This window comes from Gymnoscopelus microlampas, assembly GCF_963454915.1.
Source record: "Gymnoscopelus microlampas genome assembly, chromosome: 9".
NCBI lineage: Eukaryota > Metazoa > Chordata > Actinopteri > Myctophiformes > Myctophidae > Gymnoscopelus > Gymnoscopelus microlampas.
Window position 1 is genome coordinate 32,622,631 of NC_139946.1, and position 20,301 is coordinate 32,642,931.

The 20,301-nt window shown below is 44.4% G+C and overlaps 1 protein-coding gene across 8 annotated transcripts in view; it reads right to left on the reverse strand.

The window, feature by feature from the left end:
• pde4dip (phosphodiesterase 4D interacting protein) overlaps positions 1–20,301 on the reverse strand; it is a 90,748-nt gene that overhangs the window by 34,427 nt on the left and 36,020 nt on the right. For 3 of the 8 annotated variants that reach the window (XM_084065785.1, XM_084065786.1, XM_084065787.1), the window contains 15 exons: positions 17,921–18,031; positions 15,377–15,453; positions 12,190–12,313; positions 11,946–12,097; positions 11,313–11,427; positions 10,410–10,463; positions 3,504–3,641; positions 3,025–3,144; positions 2,615–2,707; positions 1,963–2,172; positions 1,610–1,768; positions 1,213–1,317; positions 828–965; positions 483–662; positions 14–208 (listed from right to left, as the gene is read on the reverse strand). In XM_084065785.1, the coding sequence (XP_083921911.1) occupies positions 14–208; positions 483–662; positions 828–965; positions 1,213–1,317; positions 1,610–1,768; positions 1,963–2,172; positions 2,615–2,707; positions 3,025–3,144; positions 3,504–3,641; positions 10,410–10,463; positions 11,313–11,427; positions 11,946–12,097; positions 12,190–12,313; positions 15,377–15,453; positions 17,921–18,031 (1,971 nt within the window). Of the gene's footprint in view, positions 1–13; positions 209–482; positions 663–827; positions 966–1,212; positions 1,318–1,609; positions 1,769–1,962; positions 2,173–2,614; positions 2,708–3,024; positions 3,145–3,503; positions 3,642–5,269; positions 7,360–10,409; positions 10,464–11,312; positions 11,428–11,945; positions 12,098–12,189; positions 12,314–15,376; positions 15,454–17,920; positions 18,032–20,301 lie in introns of those variants that run through there. The other 5 variants (XM_084065782.1, XM_084065781.1, XM_084065780.1 and 2 more) reach the window with 3 other exon arrangements.

Here is a 20,301-nt window from a genome sequence, read left to right on the forward strand (position 1 = left end):
CCATCTCGACTACCTGAATGTACTGGTCCCTGGCACCGATGGTGTTGAGCAGGTCCTGGACCTGCGCCTGGTGTTCCTGGGCCTGGCGGGTCCGGTCTGACAGCACCTCCTGGAACAGGCGGTCTTTGAGCTGGAGACGGGCCCTCAGTTCCTCCAGGACGTCACGGGGTCCTGCCTGGAGTTGGCTCAGCAGGGAACCACGCAGATCCTGCGCAGGGGAGGAGAGGGGAGATCGAATTATATAAAAGAATAGAGTCTACACACTGGTGATGCTGGAAAAGCTCTGCTGTATTTTATTGCGTTGTCAATGTTTCGATCTGTTCAGATCTTCATCAGGACATATGATGATCATTTTTATTTAGTCACACTACTACTAATAATAATAATAGTCTTTCTTGCTCTCTAATAGTTATACAAAATTCCAACTGAAAGAAGAAAAAACCAAGATATACAAGATTGTTGGGTCCATGTGTGTACAATACCTCTGCCTCCTTGGTGCGTGTGTGCAGGGCGGTCTGCACCTGGCTGATGAGCACGTCTCTCTCCCTCAGACAGCGACTCTGTCTCTCCTCACTCTCCTGGTGGAGGCGTTGTGCACTCCTCCACGCCTCACCCACCTGCTCCAACTCCAGACCCTTACCCCGCAACAGCACCTCCAGGCTCTGATCACGCGCACACACACACACACACACACACACACACACACACACACAGGCAAGTGATGATGTGGACCGTTGATCAGAAGTGTGTGTGTGTGTGTGTGTGTGTGTGTTACAAAAGTTGGCTTGTTGACTGCGTATGGATGCATGGTATATGTGTGTCCTCACAGTGATAGTCTCCTCGTTGTTGTTGAGGACACAGCGCTGTCTCTCCTGGTCTCTCTCCTTCTCCCTCAGCAGCAGCTGCAGACGACGACCCTCCTCTGCCTTCTCCTCCACACAGCGGAATTTGTCATCCACCGATCGCTGTGGACAGCAACAGGACAGGACAGGACAGGACAGGACATATATTTAAGCCAGGGCATGTGGTTATCATAAGATTAGATTTGTGAGTATTGATAAATAGTGGAGTATTGTTCAGTGTGTGTGTGTGTGTGTGTGTGTGTGTGTGTGTGTGTGTGTGTGTGTGTGTGTGTGTGTGTGTGTGTGTGTGTGTGTGTGTGTGTGTGTGTGTGTGTGTGTGTGTGTGTGCGTGCGTGCGTGTGTTGAGCACCTCCAGGGCCTTGTCTCTGTCTTTGATGCGTTGACGGAGTTTCTGAAGCAGAGAGTCTCTCTTCTCCTTCGGATCACGTTGCTGTTCGAGCAACTCTGAGTAGTCCTGGTAGAAAAAAACATTACAGTGAGTGAGTGAGTGAGTGAGTGAGTGAGTGAGTAACTAAGTATCTGCAAACATCACTTATGCATTTAAACAGCAGTTTATTCCTGCTAGTTGCTGTCAACCCATCCCATGGGATCCTTTTTTATCTGAATCAGTGTTTACAGTATATCGCTGTGATCAATTAGCTAATTTACACATCTATACATCATTCACACTTGTGTATGTATGTTGTGCATGTTTGTGTATCATTTGTAGTGGCTGTATATATTGTAGTGTGTTTTGTGTGACAAACCTGCACCAGCTGATCTTTCGTCTGCAGTGAACTCCTCAGCTCTCGGATGGCCTTCTGTGCGTCCTCCTCCAATATCCGTCTCTCTCCCTCCTTGTCTCTCAGCTGTTCGTCTCTGTCCTGCAGCACGGTGCGTGCCATCTCCAGAGCCAACTGCAGCTCCTGCAAAGGAGAGGCCGATCAAACTTTATAAACGTTCATCAAAGTCAGAGAAGATTAAATGAAGTTTCACCCCTTGAGCACTTAAAACGTGTGTAATCTTGCATATGGCAACATTTTGGAACTCATAAGCTCAAAGGATACTACTGTTAACCATCAACCAAAGAGCAAGAAAACACAATCTTCCTCCCACTAACCTGGTTGTGTCTCTCACTCTCCCTCCTGTGCTGCTGCGCCGCCTCCAGATCTTTCTCCAGGCGCTGCAGGGCGCGGGTCAGGTCCTCCTGTGTTCTGGTGGCCTGGCTCTGGGCCCGCTGACCAGCCTGCAGCTCCAGCTGGGCCTGGAAGAGAGTGGCCTGGAGACCCAGCACCTCTCCTTGCCCTCGGATGGTTTCTGCTCCAGATGCCTGGGCAGGATAGAGAGCCAGATGGGGGGGGGGGGGGGGGGTGGGGGGGGGTCAAGGAAGGACAGAGATGGAATAGAAAGGAGTACACAGAATGAGTATGTGGACCGATGACAGTGGGGCTTGTGTACTGCTGGTCTGACAGGGCCAGACATCGAGACGATAATGGCTACTTGAGCTCTGGTTTTTTTTCTCTATCTTGTATTGTTTCCCCTCTGGCTTCCAACCACAACATTTGAATCGGTTGCTCTTGGCTGTCAAACACTGTCATTCTAAAATCTCACTATGTATGCTAGATTTTGTTTTGATTTCAACCTCTTTTGTTTCATCGTTGAGGGCAATACTAGCTAGTTCCCTGGGGAGACTAGGTCCTGCATATACAGTAACAGTACATACGACCTGTGCAATAACTGCGTGAATATGAGGACAGTTGTTAAAGACTCACCTGTAGGTGGTGCAGCTGGTTCCTGTTGGCCAGTTCTTTGAGAGAGCAAAGCATCTTATTCTGCTCCTCAATCACGCTGTACAACTCTGCAGCCTGAGGACACGTGCACACACACACACACACACACACACACACACACACACACACACACGCACACACACACAGAAACTGAGACAAGATACACACTGACTACAACCTAATGCAAGAATCACACTGGTCCCTGTCATTTCTATCAGTGAACTTCTCTCTTTACCTATAATTTTCTCGACATGTATTCCTTCATCCCTGTACCTCTATCCCCTTTCCCATCACCATCTGTGCTCTTTCACCCTCCCATACATTTCCTACCCCATACCTCCTCTTCATCACTCCATCCATCCACCCATTCCTCCCCTCTCCTCCCTCCTTACCTCCATCTCCTTGGAGTTGATGGTATCAGAGAGGTTCTGGATGTTGCGTTCCTGTCTCTGGGCCTCCTCACTAGCTGACCTCAGCTCAAGCTCCATCTCTCCAAGACGCACCTGCAGCTTCTAACATTATGCACACACATGTGTTAGCAAATTGCATTTATAAAATGTGATATGTATGTATGTGTGGTGTGTGTGTGTGTGTGTGTGTGTGTGTGTGTGTGTGTGTGTGTGTGTGTGTGTGTGTGTGTGTGTGTGTGTGTGTGTGTGTGTGTGTGTGTGTGTGTGTGTGTGTGTGTGTGTGTGTGTGTGTGTGTGTGTGTGTGTGTGTGTGTGTGTGTGTGTGTGTGTGTATTTGATCACACATGACAGCTGCACATTTTCAACTCAATCAATGATTTCTCTCGGGATGACAGAAATGTAGCATCAGATTTCAAGTGGGTTTGTTATGGAGTTGAGACAGTGGAGGAAGTGATTGATACCTGGTTCCTGGATTCACTCTCTCTGATCTTGGTCTGCAAAGAGTGGACCTGATCCTGGACCTTCTGGAGTTCACCAACACACTGACCCGCAGCACTCTCATACTGACTCAACTGACCCTGCTGTTCCTCAATCTGCTTCTACAACACACACACACACACACACACACAAAGTATCTCGTTAGTACATTCATTATTTGCATGATCTCTAGACAGTGTGCAGTATATTAACCACTTAAGCCCTATATACTTCATCATACTAGCGGTTAACCCTTTAAGACCGGGAAAGCATCATTTGTGTAATTTTAAGATTTATTTGGCTATTCAAAATAGCAGATCTACAAGCTCTTAGCGCGGCACTCGGTGCCGCGTTATGAGCTTGTATATCTTCTATTTTTGAATAGCCAAAGAAATCTAAAATGACAGAGATGCGTGCCCGGATTGAATGGGTTAATACACAGTGAACACACACCCCCACACACATAGACAACACTATGCCAAAGCGGGAGACACTAGTAGACAGACATAGCGACATGATGTCCACTCCACTGAGTGGGTCCAGCAGTCAGCAGAGAGTGGAAAGTGATGATGTCAGTCTGCTGCTGGATGACTTCCTGAGGAAGTGCCTGTTACCACGGCAGCACGTTGTTGACTTCCCTGTTTTTGTTTTTACAGATTTGTGCTGTGATATTCTGCCAGCGAGCCTCTATTAATACTAGTGTACATAAGCCATTCATAACGCGAGGGAACCCTTCATTATCACTGTGGGAACAGCTGAGTACATGAGCTATGCCCCAAAGAATCTGTGTGAGGAGTTAGAAAAAAGCAAGCAAAGGAGGGGAGAAAGAATGAAGGAAATTAAGCTTGGCTGTTTAAATGATGACTTAATCTACGTGATGTAAACTTATTAACCTGAGAGGACACACGGTCCAGCTGAACCCTGTTAACTACATGCCGTTCCCAGCCCCGCGAACCAAGCTGCAGGCTGAAAGATCAGCACTCAGGGCACACTAATAATTAATGTCACAATGCTCTAGTATTCATTACGTCACTTAAGACGTTTTAAATGAGTGTAAGACAACGAATGAGTGACTTCGCTATAAACGTCCGCAGTCACACACACACACACACATGCATAACAGAGCTATTCACAAGACTTCCTTCCTTGCAAAATAATAGACCAACACACACGCATGTAATAGACTATCCTTGTGTGTGTTTGCTGTACGCCTGGCAGGCAGATTCAGGCTAACCATTAACATGATAAAAGGAAGTTATGGAGCCAGCTCAGGCTGCTACAGACCTTGGAGACAGTTCCCATGGCAATAGAAGTGTTGCTAAGAGAACGAGGATGGGGGGTTATGCTTCCTATTGAGTGTAATGAAGGAAGCAACTGTGCTGAGCAGAGAACAACATGATGATAAGCAAATAAGCCACACAGCCAAACAAAACAAACTAGACCTCATTCATTCTGTGAATGGAAGGCACACATAATGATAATGTTGAATAGATGTTTGTTCTCCTTCAACAAAGTTATGATTTCTGCTAGGCCTACAGTATATCAAATCAACCTGTGATAAATTTGGATTTTGGATTATAGTTCCCTCCATCATGTGTTGTCAGGCTACTATGTCTTCTTAATAAACCCCTTTACTTTTAAATGTTCTGCTTGGTTCCTGGTTAAATACCGCTACAGGGTGATATCATGTGTATCCCAATGGGGTCTAAGAACCCCAGGTTGCAGCTAGCTGTGGTTATTAGCTAGCTACCTGCTGGAAGCGGAAAGGCCTGCATTGTACGTAGTCATCGAACCACTGCTCCTCCATCTCTGCCAGCTCTGTGTGCAGCTCCTGCTGAGCGGAGGGGGTCAATATCTCTGGCACAGGGTGGTGGGGGTAGTGATCACAGGTCACGATCCCTCCAGAGGGTGTCCTGAATAGGATGGGTAGGGACAGGGAGAGGCCTTGCTCCAGTTTAGCTTTGACTAGAACAGGGAGTTTACTGCCCTGTGGTGTCTTAACAGGCCTGTACTCCCATCCCCTAAACAGGCTGAGTATCTGCTCAACCCCACAGGGAGAGCTCTCGCTTGGCGGGTTGCTCCACAGCAGTTCCCTTCTTGGTGGAGTCTCTTCTGGACCTCTCTCTCCCACTGGCTCTCGCTCAACCTCCTCCACCTCTTTGTGGGTGGTGGAGGTGCAAGTCATATCCACAGCGGTGTCGAGGGATTCTACAGATGATGTCAGGCTGAGGGTTGACCTCTCACATAGGGTCTTGTCATTTTCTAGCCCGGCTGAGGGGGACACCGAGATGACGGGAGTGGCTTCAACGACTTCAGAGATTGTGGGAGCGTCCTCTGCGCCCGTGGCAGTGGGTGAATAGCGGGTGGAGGGTCCGCACGAGGTACTCCTTCGGCCCACCCTGCGTGGAACCTTACACACCGCCTCATAGTCAGAATCAGCTACACGGAGAGTGTTGCATCTCCTGCAGCTTCTTGGCTTCTGCCCTGAGTGAGATTCCGAGCCTTGGCACTGGTGGTGGTGATGGTGGTGGTGGTGAGGGGCGGGTTGGGACTGAGGGTCTAACGCCGGGTCTTCCTGATCTGCCCAAGACTCATACACAGAGTAGGTTAGATCTTCCTGGATCATCTCAGTGTATCTAGCATCCTGTATGGCTGACAGGTCCACCACAGGAGAGTCTTCACCTGCCACCTCGACCTCAGTACCTGCCACCTCAGTACCTGCTCCCGCGTCGGACCCGGGCGGGCGAACATCAGTGTCCCCTGTGTTGTTCTTGCGGTAAAGACCCCCGATGCACTGCCTCAGCCTGTCCTTCTCCGACAGCAGCTTGTGCAGGCGCTCCAGAGACAGGGCCTCCACGCGGGCGATCACCGTGTCGAAGCGGTACATGCGGTCCAGCATGAAGGCACACTTGGAGCAGGCGAACTCGCCGCGGCCGTCCCGGGTGAGCTCGTGGCCCAGGGCGTGGGAGAGCAGCACCTGCAGGTTGAGCTTGGCGGCGGGGTGGAAGATCCACCGCCGCTGGTTGCCGCAAAGTTCTCGGGCGCAGATTCGGCACCCCTCCTTCATCCTGATGACGTCGTGCATCATCACACAATGGCCACTTTATCTCAATGGACGTTTTTTTTTTTTCAAGTGTAGTCTAGTTGAGCGATCGTTTATTGGTCATAAAAAAAAATATGTACAATATGACTTCATTTTGGAACAAATGACAAAAAATAGGCACATAGCCTACAGTTGTAGGAGATGAATGCAATGTCACAGTACTTCTGTGACAAGCTTCGTGTAGGTGTGTGAAATAGTCACTTTTATATCCTTGGCTGACAACCACAAGTGCAGTCAGAATATTTGGAATGAGGAGACAGGAGATTGCTCAACACATCCTATGAGGGGAAATGTGCCTTGGCAGCGGTTTTGATCGTTAGAAAAAATATATAATAATAATAATAGCCTGCGTAGGATGGGGATCCTAGTGTTCCAACTCCAATTCTTCTTTCAACAAAAGAATCATCATGCCAGAATCATCTACATGTGTTCATTGTCAATTCATCGAAGAAGCGCATCTTCTCCGCATAATAACGGATATGAAACCGTCCATGATTTACGTAACGCTCCTCCTTCCTTAACGCTACTATGTTACCGAATAGCATGATTATCAATCGTTTTCACACAACTGTCAGTTATCGCTGGAAAACAACGACCCGTTAAATCCGAGCTCGACGTTAGATCGCATGTTCTTCCATTGATTGCCGCAGACAGACAGCTAGATGACAGACAGCATCACCGTTATAATCCGACACGAACGCGGAATCGCCCGACAAAAAAATCTCCTACATAATCTCCGCCTTCCTCTAAAATAACATATATTCACCGAACGGAGACTCGGCGTATTCCGTAATCTTCTAAATAGCGGCGGTTCATCAGAACAGAACAGCATGGGACATGGAGATGTCCACGGCTTTAACCAGTGTTGCCAGATTGTGTGAGAGAAACAAGCAACCAGGTCTATGAAAAGAAGCCCAAAAGAAGCAACTAAAAAGGCCACATGAGACCTTAAACCTGTATGCATCAGCTATTTGAAAATAGATCTGCTATTTTGAAAAACATCTTGGGGAAAAAAATGACAACACAAATATGGTACACGGGTCCCTGGCTGGCACAAGACATTTTCAGTCCGCAGACAAAATATACAATTTGAAGTTCTTGACATGAAAATGTTTGAGAAACACTGGTTTAAACACTAGGAAACAAGCCAAAATAAGCAACTACACTTCAGAAACAAGCCCAAAAAACGCAACTACCAATATTTACAAGCAAGTTTACAGAAGAATAAGCCCAATGTCGCTTATAATAAGCAGACATGGCAACACTGCTAACGTGCATTCCAAACACGGCACACGGCAACGTTGACAGAAGCGCAACCACCCTGGACTCTACCATTCCTAAGCAAATATAGGGGGGGGTTGGTAATCCACCCTGGACTCTACCATTCCTCAGCAAATATAGGGGGGGTTGCTAATCCCTGAAAACACAGCTACATCAATTTGTATAACATTTAGCTTGAACAGGGTTTATTTATTTATTTATTTATTTTAAATGCCCAGCCCAGGTACTATATATCGTGTTAAAAAAAAGAATACAAGCTTAATTTCAGATTCATTGGCCCATCTAAATTTAAAGCCGCAGTCAGATATTTATTGCTGTATTCTTGAAAAGCAAGGCTACATTCTTTGAACCAGAGAGAGTGTTCATTCAGTGTGCAGCCTATTCATTCAGTGAATTACTTATTCAGTGTCCAGTGTATTTAACCTCTAAACCCTGGCACTGAAGTGCAGCCCCTACAGTGGCCATTATATTAAGAATGTATTTATAACAATACTAGGTAATTCACTTAATTTCCCTAGGCTAAATGTGCCAAACAAACATGGCATAAAACAGGCATAAATCTTTTCCATCAGGGCTCATTAATTTCACTGCATTGTCTCTATAGAATGAGTTCATGCTTTTCCCAGGGCAAGAATTTCCCATGGACACCCACCCCTAATCTGGCCTTCACATGCATTTCAAACAAACTGAACTGAGGGGGTGGGGGGGGGGTGGGGGGGGCACTGTTGTTAAAAGGAATCAGTGAATCACATGATGTTGCATGCAACCATCTGGACCAAAATCCACATTCTTAAGAGAAGAAAAAAAGGTCATGACGTTTTCGCCATTAACAGTTTGAGTGATTCTCAAACGACACTGCTGAAAACGAGTCATCCTTCATTACAAAGCGAGGTTTGATGCATGGACATTGAAGGCCAAGCCTTTTCCATGCGCTCAGAAACACATGAATCTTCATTTTTGGTTTCTGGCCATTGCATTTGGCTGGAGACTTGTTGATACAACCACGTTGAGATGTAGTTTGTTTTCCCCTGGGTGTGTGTATATAGACCCCTCAAGGTTTCTCTCTCTCTCTCTCTCTCTCTCTCTCTCTCTCTCTCTCTCTCTCTCTCTCTCTCTCTCTCTCTCTCTCTCTCTCTCTCTCTCTCTCTCTCTCTCTCTCTCTCTCTCTCTCTCTCTCTCTCTCTCTCTCTCTCTCGCCCCTGTGTCTACATTTGTCACCCTGGAGTAGAGAACTGACTCCGGGAGACACAACACCATAACAGCCATCGGTACTAACGAGACTCGCAATCAAATATCAATTAATCCTAATCAGGTAGAAGTACCAAATACTGTCGACTTGATTGCATGTCAGACTCTGTTTATTTCTCCACAAGTGACAGGAATAGCAGAGAGGTGACATGAGAGAAAGCAAAAGAGTCAGAAAGAGAAAGATGAGTGTGTCTCCAGTGATTTTCATCCTCTGTGGTGTGTCTCATATGCTGGCGTGTCAAGTAAACGGCTAATGCCTTATGTACTAACTAGAACATCACAGGCTTCTGTGAAGTCAGTTTCTATGTTTAACAGCCAGACAGAGATGTGACTGTAATAACAGCAGTCGTCAGTGGGGGAGTGAGGCAATGCTGGGGATGACAGTATATGTACTGTGTGTGTGTGTTTGTGTGTGTGTGTGTGTGTGTGTGTGTGTGTGTGTGTGTGTGTGTGTGTGTGTGTGTGTGTGTGTGTGTGTGTGTGTGTGTGTGTGTGTGTGTGTGCGCGCGCGCGGATGCATTCGTATGACCTGGATTCTTTCATTAGCCACACGATGCCACGCGATGCAAGCCAGCAGAGAGAGATTTCAGTTGTAATATTAGGACGTGTTAACGGAGTAGTGAGGTGATATGAGGACACGTTAGTAAATATATCCCAGTTGTTGTGATTATTTCCCAGACAATAGGACCCCTTCATATATTTGGACATATTGTGCATTTAGTGTTTCTGACCAAACAGGTTGCACTACTTCCCCTAATAAAGAAGAGAAAACTAAGCTTGTGTACATGTGCAAATACTGCTGCCTGTATCCGTACATATTTGCAGTGCACATTTGGTTCCACTAGATGGAGCAATCCGTCCATAAACTGTCCATAATCTAAACAGAGGACTACAGGGGAATGTTGGGAGTCATGTGGTGCAGGTGTATAAAATAAAATCTTAATGTGTTTCAATTGATATTTGCCTCAGCAAAGCACCAGTACAGCGTGTCCATTCAACAATGGCTTTAGCTCCTGTGTTATTTACAGCAGCTAGTGGAAGTTAATTACTGAGTCACCATAATATACAATTGATAACATAAGCATTTGGCAGATGCTTTTATCCACAGTGATGTACAAAGTGCAAAGTCAGAGTAAATGCCATGAACATTTACCTGCTATTCATTCAAAGGAAGCGGAGAAGTGTAAAAGCGTAATAACGTTACAGTATAGTAATTGATATATTGCAGATAGATTTATAATGTCAGCGCTTCTCCTACCTGCATCTCTGTCTGGATGTGCTGTTTCTCCCGACCCAGGTCACCCCACAGTAACTATGGGAGGGGGGGTTAAGAAGTATTCAGTGACTGACTACACAGGCGAGTAATTACAGTAAAAAAAACATGCATTTATTCAAAAGTCATAAAAGGGGACTTGTGAACTGATCAACTGTTTTCTCTTTAACATTTCCAAGTAACTAACCCAAAGCTTATAGCTTGCTAGGCATATATATTTCATATTTTGTCTTGTCATCATGTCAGTACTGTTACAATCAAGCTAAGTAAACGCTGATTCAAAACTAAGTGTACAGGACTGAACTGTCCGTGTCAGCTTGTAGAGAACATGTGTGTTTTATCCTCAGGGAGATGAGTTGCTCTCCTGTGTGTACCAAGGTTCCACTGACCCACATTATGTTTATAAATATACAGTCAGATATGTGAACCACTTGGCCTATCTGGGGTTAGCTGGCAGTGTGTACAGTTAGACTGGCGCCTCACGTGCATGACTGGTTCAAGCAAGTCATGACTAGGTGTCACATACGTAGATGTATCATATGTGTGGACAAGTCTATGATTTGAAAGGAGACATGTGTGGGACAGGACACAGTAAAGTCCATTTGGTTACATTTGTACACTCTCAGAGTTACTAATGTATAAATGAACACTGAGGATTTTAATGTGTGTGTGCAGCTGTTTCTGTATAGGCACTGTGGTATGTCAAATTAGTTTAGCTTAGATTCATTAAATTTAGATTTGTTAAGTGTAATAGATTCTAAAGCATTGTTAACATTGTATACAGTGTCAAGAGAGCCGATGGGCTTGTTTAATCTATAGATAGAATCAAGTTAAGGCCAGTTCAAAAAGCAGATATGTTGTATTGTTATTATTATTTTGCAAACATACCTCAGCTTCCCTTTCTTTCTTCTGGAGGGACGAGGACAGGCCATGAACTTTAACCTCAAGTTCCCCGACCTGGAGGCCTAGTGAACTCTTCTCCTGAGTCAATTCCTCAATCATCCTGACAGAGAGAGAGGGAGAGGGAGAGGGAGAGGGGTAGAGGAAGAGAGGGAGAGGGAATGCTTGTTAGCTCCACACATTACACACAACGTTGACTGTACGTAAAGCACTGGTGCAATTATTAATGTGATAATGATTTGTATTGCATGTGGACAGTGGTGTGTTCTAGGTTTTTTCGGAGAGCATACTATAATTATTCCCTCCCACACGCACGGCATGTGCGCGTGCACATGCGCGAGTATGTACATGCGCACGTGGTCGCCGAATGAAATAATTATTGAGTAGTTAATGTGTGAATTACTTCGAAACACCTATGGCCAGCGGTCATTAACACCTCAAGACAATAGCCACACATAAGCCTTCACCTCAGACGCCACATTATCACATGAAAAAAACTGGATGGCTACGCTTGGCTACGAAATCTTTCTGCAGGTCACACTACGTATATAGCATAACACGTTAGAACACACCACTGCATGTGGATAATATCTTCAGTAGCATGGACATGTTGTTAGCCACCTGTCTTTTTCAGCCAGGGCGTGCTGATTGAGCAAGCCTCCACACTCCTCCATCCTCTCCACCATCTGTCTCTCCAGGGCCAGGCAGCGTTGAGACTCTGAGTCCGCCAGTGAAGCCATCTTCTCAGCATCGCCCCGTGCTAGCTGGGCCTCCTACAGTAAGTGTGAACATGTAAAAAAATGTAAATATTAAGTATGTGTACATGTGTGATGCATGCATGTGTGCATGTGTACAGGGTGTGTACCTCCTGCAACAGCTGGACTTTGGTCTCCAGGAGTTCTTGCATATGGCTGATCTCCTCCTGCCTCTCGGCCAAACGATGTTGCAACTCCTCCTCATTCTGATTGGATAAGGTCTCTGCCGTGGACCTAAAGGCATAAAGTGGTCAAATAAAATGTTTGTAAGACTTTGAATATATGTAGAACGATTGGATGACATGATAAAAAATACATTATTATTACAATGTGAAAATACTAACTAAATATTTATACAAATGAGCACATCAACAAATGTATCAGTTGCCATTTTAGTATTACCCTCAAATTATCTTGTGGGAGACATCTAAAGTCCTTGGCTAGCAGGAAACCCAAAAGCCACTCAATAATACATACAGTATATATACATTTAAAAAAACAAAAAAAGAAACAGCCCTAAGTGGAAGATGGGTTATATTTCATTTCCCCTCAAACAATAAACATTGATCCTTTACTCAAGCCAGGTCACTTAGCCAGCCAACTTATTAGTTGGGTCAGGGTGTCAAATACCCATGGCACATCTATTTCTGGTGTCTTATGATATAGATACCAACAGATAGATCAAGTTAGCAAGAAAGATTTTATATATTTAGATTAGAGCTTCCTGTGCAAAGTCCTCTGCGTTATACTGCGAATACTGGGGCCAAATTTCCTTTCCTTCCAGTTAATAGCATTGTTGTATCAAGTCAAGAGCTCAATTACTTTAAAAAGAGGTTACTCAATCTTGGTTTTGAGTTAACAGTCATTAAAATAGTATAGTAAGCTGTACTTGGAATACAAAACGGTATTCGTTTGAAATCTGGTAATTCACACAATGCAAATATTTCTATGCAACATTTCTTGTCCCTCGTCATCTGCTGTTGCTGTAGTTTAAATACATCAACAAACAATAAAACACTTAAGTAGGTTGAACCTTCCCGAACTCTCCTGAAAAAGGGGAATCTGAAGGGGAAACTGCTCTTGACCTCCGGTGCGGAGTAAAGTAAGGGTCATTATAGTAAAGAAACTCTGTCACTACTCCTTACTCAGCACCTAAAGGACTGCAGCCTAAACAGCCAACCAGAGGGTCATACTCAAGAGAGACTGCTTTTTCACCTCACATCTATCAGTCCAGCCTCCGTTAATGACTCTAATGATAAACAGTGGTCAGGCAGTTTATTTATGAAACGGTATGACCAAGAGAGAGAGAGTGAGAGAGTAAGAGAGAGGGGGTAGACACTTGGTGCAATGGAGGTTCATTTCAAGCCCTAGAATGTCAGCCCCTTTTCATTGTCTTGACAAAGTGCTAAACTGATGAATTGAACTAATTATTGCCTAAAACTGTTCACAGCCTTGATTAAGTGAGCTAATAGCTTGTGCCCAGTTCCACGAGTTAGGATAATAATCAATCAAATAACACGCCAGAGGATATGATTGTGGTGGAGGTTGATTTGCTCTACTTTATGCATTACGCAAGATTAACAGACAAATTAATGGACAAAATCTAAATGAAATCCCCTCTCTTACTCTCTCTCACTCATATTTATATACTGTATATATTTAAGTTGGAGCACTTGGTCCCAAATGTGTGCTTTGATTCGAAGACAGACAACTGACCACACTGACTGACTCACTGACAGACTCTATGACAGGGAACACACATTCTTTAGTGTGGATGATTGACTCAAGGGTACACAGCAGGCAGCTTGATTGCGGGCCGTAAATTCATAGGCAGTGTGCAGTGGACGAGACTCATATTCTGAGGAACACACAGCTGTTTCATAAACAGGTGCCAAGGCTCAGATAGTGTTGTACTCAGCACAACAAACTCCTTCCTCCTGTAGAAACAGGTCCTGTTTTTCTTTTACCAGCAGAAAAACTGTTATCAATCTGTCATAATGTCTGTGTTTGACTATGGTGATGTGCTGTACATGCATGCTTCAATCTCCACATTTAAGCCTCTTGAACCAGTCTACCACAGTGCCCTACGTTTTATCACTGGTGATGATTATCTCACCCATCACTGTATTTTATATGATAAAGTGGGTTGGCCATCTCTCGCAGTACGTAGAGAGCAGCATTGTATTTTATTTATTTATAAGGCCTTGTGTGGTAAGCTTCCTTTGTACCTATCTTTGCTTTTAGAACCAAAGGTTACTGGACATTCAACACGTTCACAAACACACATTAGATATACCAGTCCACGGAAGAGCAGTGAACAAGGAAAGACTGCTTTCAGTTATTATGCTCCACACAAATGGAACAAACTTCAGGACTCACTGAAACTGGAGCGATTGGTCTCAATAGAGACATTTAGGGTACTTCTTGAGGATACATTACATAGTAACTGCACCTGTTTCATGTAACACTATATTTATTTGCATCTGTGATGATTGTAATATGATTCAAATGTTTGTTAATGTTTTTCATTATGTATGTATTTCATATGTTTTATATGATGTTATCAGGGCGTCCTTGAAAAAGAGAGCTTGCTCTCAATGGGCTTCCCTGAATAAATAAAGGGGAAAAAAGAAAGTATCCTCTCTGCATTCTCCCATTATCATTCTGCCCCCCCGCCAATTCCTTTCCATAGACCCCTAACCCAAGCAGAACAAAACTACAGGCAAGACTCTGCCTTCTCTCTCCTCTGTTCTCACCCTTTCACTCTTTCCTTTCTTCACCTCCCTTCATATCCCCTGTTCACATCCTGAAACCGTCCACAAGCCCACTTCAGTGGTAGCTCCCTACATGGCATTCCACGGGGCTTATGCTGTGTTCTGACAGCTAGGTGAGTCTGCAGGGCAGCGGGCTACAGTGTGTGCTGAGAGGCTGACGGCCCTGAGGGCAGCTGCACAGCAAAATCCAGAGTTCCAATTCAATTCTTAAACTTAGTTTTTACTGTGCAGGATCTGCTTTGGACACAGATGAAGAGCAGTCTGCAGTCTGGCGATGTATACATGAGACCAGTTTTACAGTTTTGGGGCGGTTGGGTTTCTCAACAAAACCAAAAAAAGAAGGAGAAAAAATGTGAGGCATTAAACATTTAAAAGCCATATTTTTAAAGTTCTAAGGTTTATAACAGCAATGTACTGTGAATGCAGAGAGCCTTGCTGAAGAAGATGTGTAGGAAGTTAGGAACGCATGGCTATTTGAAGCACAGAGAAGTTGTCTATGAGGTGAGAGAGGAAAGGTACTCACACAGCATCGTCCAGAAGCTCCTGTCTCTCCTGCAGGTCTTTCTTCAGACTCTCCACCTCAACCTTCAGCTCTATGTTCTAAAAACAAAAAAAGGTATAGAGTTTCATTAGCTCAATTATAAAACGCATATAGTCTGAATTGGACATACTGTGATATGTATTTATGAGAGTTGGTTCTGGAAAGAGCGAGTGTATAGGGGGTGCTATGTCACAACTGTGTGTAATATGTGATATGTATACAATGTTGCAAGGTATATCAAAATCCTTTTACAAAGTTATTCTTTAAATACAGTGCATTTTGTTTTGTTTTTCCATTATTCCCTTGCGTGTGCACCACTAGAAGTCATACTGAAAACAGAGCGGAGGGTTTCCTAAATCTCACATGCCAGAGAGCGACCCATATCTCTCTGCACGCAGCAAAGGCTATAAATAGAAGAGTGGCATATGAACACCTGCTGGTCGGTCTCTTCACCCCCACCCCTACACACAGCAACATGATCACTTTTAACATTCTGCACTGGAGTATAAGGTAGCAACAAGCAGGTTAGAACTGCATCTGTCCGCTCACGTTTAGGTGTTGCTCTGTGGGGATGATGGATTGACGGCATAATGTGTGCCGTGAGACTGGAATTACTGTGCGGTGGTTCACTGGTGAACTTCGAGGGTTCATGTTTATGTGTATATACTGTATACTGTGTATATATAGTAAAGCACATTTGCTGACATACTGGCACGCTTTCATGTGCACAGTGATGTGTAATGCAACCAAGTCTACAGGCGAATGCATGCGTACAATAATTCAAGGCCTGGGGGTTTTGGCAAACATAATGTAGGTCATTGGGTTTTTAATTACCAATAAAAAAGGAGGTCAGTCAGATAAGGGCAGCCATGACTACTACTCTGTGGTACCTCTAGATACTCTGACCTTTATTATTATCTTTCCTGAATCCATGACCGGAATCTATTATTACCCATATACTTTTTCTCACCTAGTTGTACAAAATGTTGATCCAGATAGAACAATCTGAAAAACATGCAATTGGTGTCCTGCATGTTTTCTTTTTCAGAATGAGCTAACACTATGGTTAGCCCAATAAGCCGAGGATAAGCACTGGAGTTTTCCAAAAACAAAACCCCAGTGCTCATAAACTGTTGGATGTAACTGCAAATCAAACCAATTACTGTATTATTTTGCATTACAGTGCCTATGCCCTTTTCTGCACTGCAGAATCTCCCCATGTCATGAGAAAGCTAATATAATAAATGGATAATGGTATCGTGATAAAACACAATCCCAATAATGCAGTCATGTCCATGCTGTCACCAAGTAAACTCAAGGTTTCTATGTTCTATGAGAGCAGAAAGTAAACATTGATAAAATAAACACATCATAACCACAACACAGATGGTCTGTGCTTCTGGGGTGTCAGTCAAGAAAGGGCAAAGACATTAACACAGAGATGATGTTGCCAGCTTTATGACACAGAGCATAGGATCAATCATTCAACTCAGGCCCACTGCTTGTGTGGTTGTATCATTCACACGCTAATAATCTGAGTTTAATTATCTTCATATGGACGGAGGATATTAAATCAGTATGTCTTTATTTAGTACTGGTATAGACAGGCTGTAGCCCTTGGTTGTCCGCCAGTGGCTAATGTTCAGATGAAGCCAGGAGAAAAATGGTCTTCACTGGCCATTTGAATTTCAGAAATTGGTGACACAATTCCGGTGAACTGAATAGCCTTGGCGTTCTAGTGCTGTAAAGCACACGGCTGCACTGGAGTGCATTTGATTTGTACTGGAAAGAGCATACATTGCGGTCGGAGAAGTAGACACAAAGATGATCATGTACCTGACAACGAGGAGTTTCACCAGAGGTACTATATAGCCTGATGGGTGGTGTCTACTGAAATCCAATTGGCTGGCTTACCGGCCCAGACAGCAGCTGCTACAGCCGCTGTCACCTTATACTTCTCAGTCAGTCCTGACTAGTCTCCACTCTCCATAATTTCTGCATACTTTTATGTGTTGTACATAAAACGTGCTGATGTCATTTAACAAGTGTACATTAAATCGATCATACTGTATGCTGGTTGAGGTTGATCAATCATTTTGTTAACATATTATTATGGTTATTTGTATTTTATTATCAGCGCTAGGCTTTCTGTGGCCCTCTGTTCTGATAGCACAGGCGGAGCCATATGACTGGCCGTTGTGTGGGCTCTCAGAAACAGATCTGGGACCTGCTGTCAGGATCTTACAGACCTACAGCCTTGATTAAGAGCTGCACTGCACCCAGCATCTGTGTGTTGTTGACATGCAGCTGCAAGGTGCTGCATTCTTACTGTACGCAACAATGTCTCAGTGGCATCTTCCTTTTCCAAAAGTTTTCACATTTTTCTTTTACTTATGATATGAGGATCATGCATGCATACACTATACAGTACACCCACTCACTAAGGAACATAATACAACATATACTGTATGGATACAATTACTGTATGATTTGCACGCAAACACACAATAGTAGCATCTCTCTCACCCTCTTGTGCACATTGTCGCCACTCTCCTCGTACTTCTGCTGGATCCTCTCTTCCAGGAAGTAGATCCTCAGCTTCAGGCTGAAGTTCTCCTTCTTCAGGTCATTGAGATGCTGTGAGATAGTACGATAACCAGGACAACCACCGTTAAACATGTCGTCGGGTGCGTGTTTAGCAGGGGGCTTCACCGCCCCCCATTCAGCACCGCATCGTAGTAGTCGAAGCACGGCTAAAAAATAAAAGGACTAATAGGCAGCAGAACAACAAAACACTTCAAATCTAACAATGCAATGTATAAAATAACAGGTGTAGAGAGCAGACTTCAGCTCTCTGTCGTTCCTCGGTAACCCGAAGAACGGACTGCCGGTCAAATTTAGTTTGGATGTGGTGGAGTGAGTGGGGGAAGGTCAGGGGGGGCACAGGATTATGGGGGGGGGGCTTGGGAGGTGGGTGACTGTTGGATGTTTCTTTTTTTACCACCAGGAAGTCAAGCCAAGAATCTGAGACTGGAGAGAGACAGAGAGTGTGACGGATAAATAACAGGCACAAATGCTGGTCTATTGTTGATAAGTAGACAACACTCAAACTCATGAATGCTGGGGGGTGCATGATCATCAAAACACAGAGAGTGATTGGTTATTACTGTTGAACTGGTGTGGTGGTTGCATGTTGTCTGGACAGTGAAATAGTCAAAGAGAGAGTATGGGATGTCTTCTAAGCTCATATACACTGCTGAACACTGATCTAAAGCCTATAGGACACAACTGTTCAGCTCCCTCTCACGGTGTGTCTCCTAAAAGAGAATCCACTCAGGCCTGGAATGAATGACAGCTGCTGCAAGCCCCCCGAACGTATAAGCAACCAGAACATAAGTTAGGTGTTCATGTTCATGTTCAATACCGCTCTTGGTAAAGAGGTGAATTTGGGAATAGGTTGTAAGGCTAGTGTGGAATATACTAGTACATTGTCTCTCTGTAAGGGGCTGTTTCATTTACCAAATGAATGTACAGTACTAATCAATAACTCTCATGTACACAATTACACATACACATCTATGGAACATATTCATATTCAAAACACTACATAGACAGATTGTTTTCATAGTTTCATGTGCGAGTAATGCATCAATAATGTGACACAGGATCATGAAGGTTATTCTAGATTGTAGATTTATTGTAGGTTCACCGCAAACCTCGGGGTTCAGGAGTCCTTGTTTGTCAACATGTTAAGGCATGAGGGAGCGGACAGACGGACAAACCATGGAGTGGCGCTATAGCTCCACTCTCCTATTCCTATTCACCTGAGCTTATGGAAATCTAACTCTTAAAACCTCAGAGAACTGCAGTGATCCGCAACTATTTATAGTAGCCCCCCCCCCCCCCCCACACACACACACACACCCGGCTGTCACTATGGAACGCTGGACTGGGAAACTGTGATCACACGAGCAGGGCTGCCCCGTGTATTGGACACATGGAATGGGAGGCTAAATGACTAAACGACAGAAGCATATCAATGAATGCACATTCTGCGTACTGTACACAAGACACAAACAAACACCAGAATAGCTACACCAACTAATACATCTCTATACCAATGACGTGGATTATATGACAATCCTTCCTAACAGTGCTTATGCAGCACTGCACTCAAATCACACAAAAACTGCACCCCTCAATCCAGCATCACACATGGCACACAAGCACTGCACCCCTCATTCCAGCATCACACGCACCACACAAGGCATATTCCAACATAATAATTTATGTTGGAATACATTATTCAGAGCTATTAGTCAACAGCCAATAACCGAGAGCTGAGAGTGAACACAAATATACTCTCTGTGACAATAATGAATAACATTTCATTTGGCAGCTGGAAAACACACTGACCACAGTAGCCTATCCAAGCCCCATCTAGTTTCCCATGTGTTTTGGGAAACGGTTAGTATGAGAAGACCTCTGATTCAAGTGGACATATGCACATATTTTACACATGCACACGCACGCACATACAAACACACGCACACACACACACACACACACACACGCACGCATATGCAAACACACACGCACGCACGCACGCACGCACGCACGCACGCACGCACGCACGCACACACACCACGACATACATTTATATTTAACTTTGTAACTTTATATTTAAAGTAGCTTTTGTTCTCATTATCCTGTGAATGTACTTTATGAATCTTGAACGCGCACACATCGTCACCGACAAGCTGAGGACCGAAGAGAGACATTTCTCACGCTCCAACATATAGAAAGGAATTATAGGCCTGTTCGGTGCTCTCAGAATCGTGCAATGTTGAATCAGGGAGAAACTCCAGAAGTTTAGTCCAAAAAGACAGATACAAGACAATCAATTT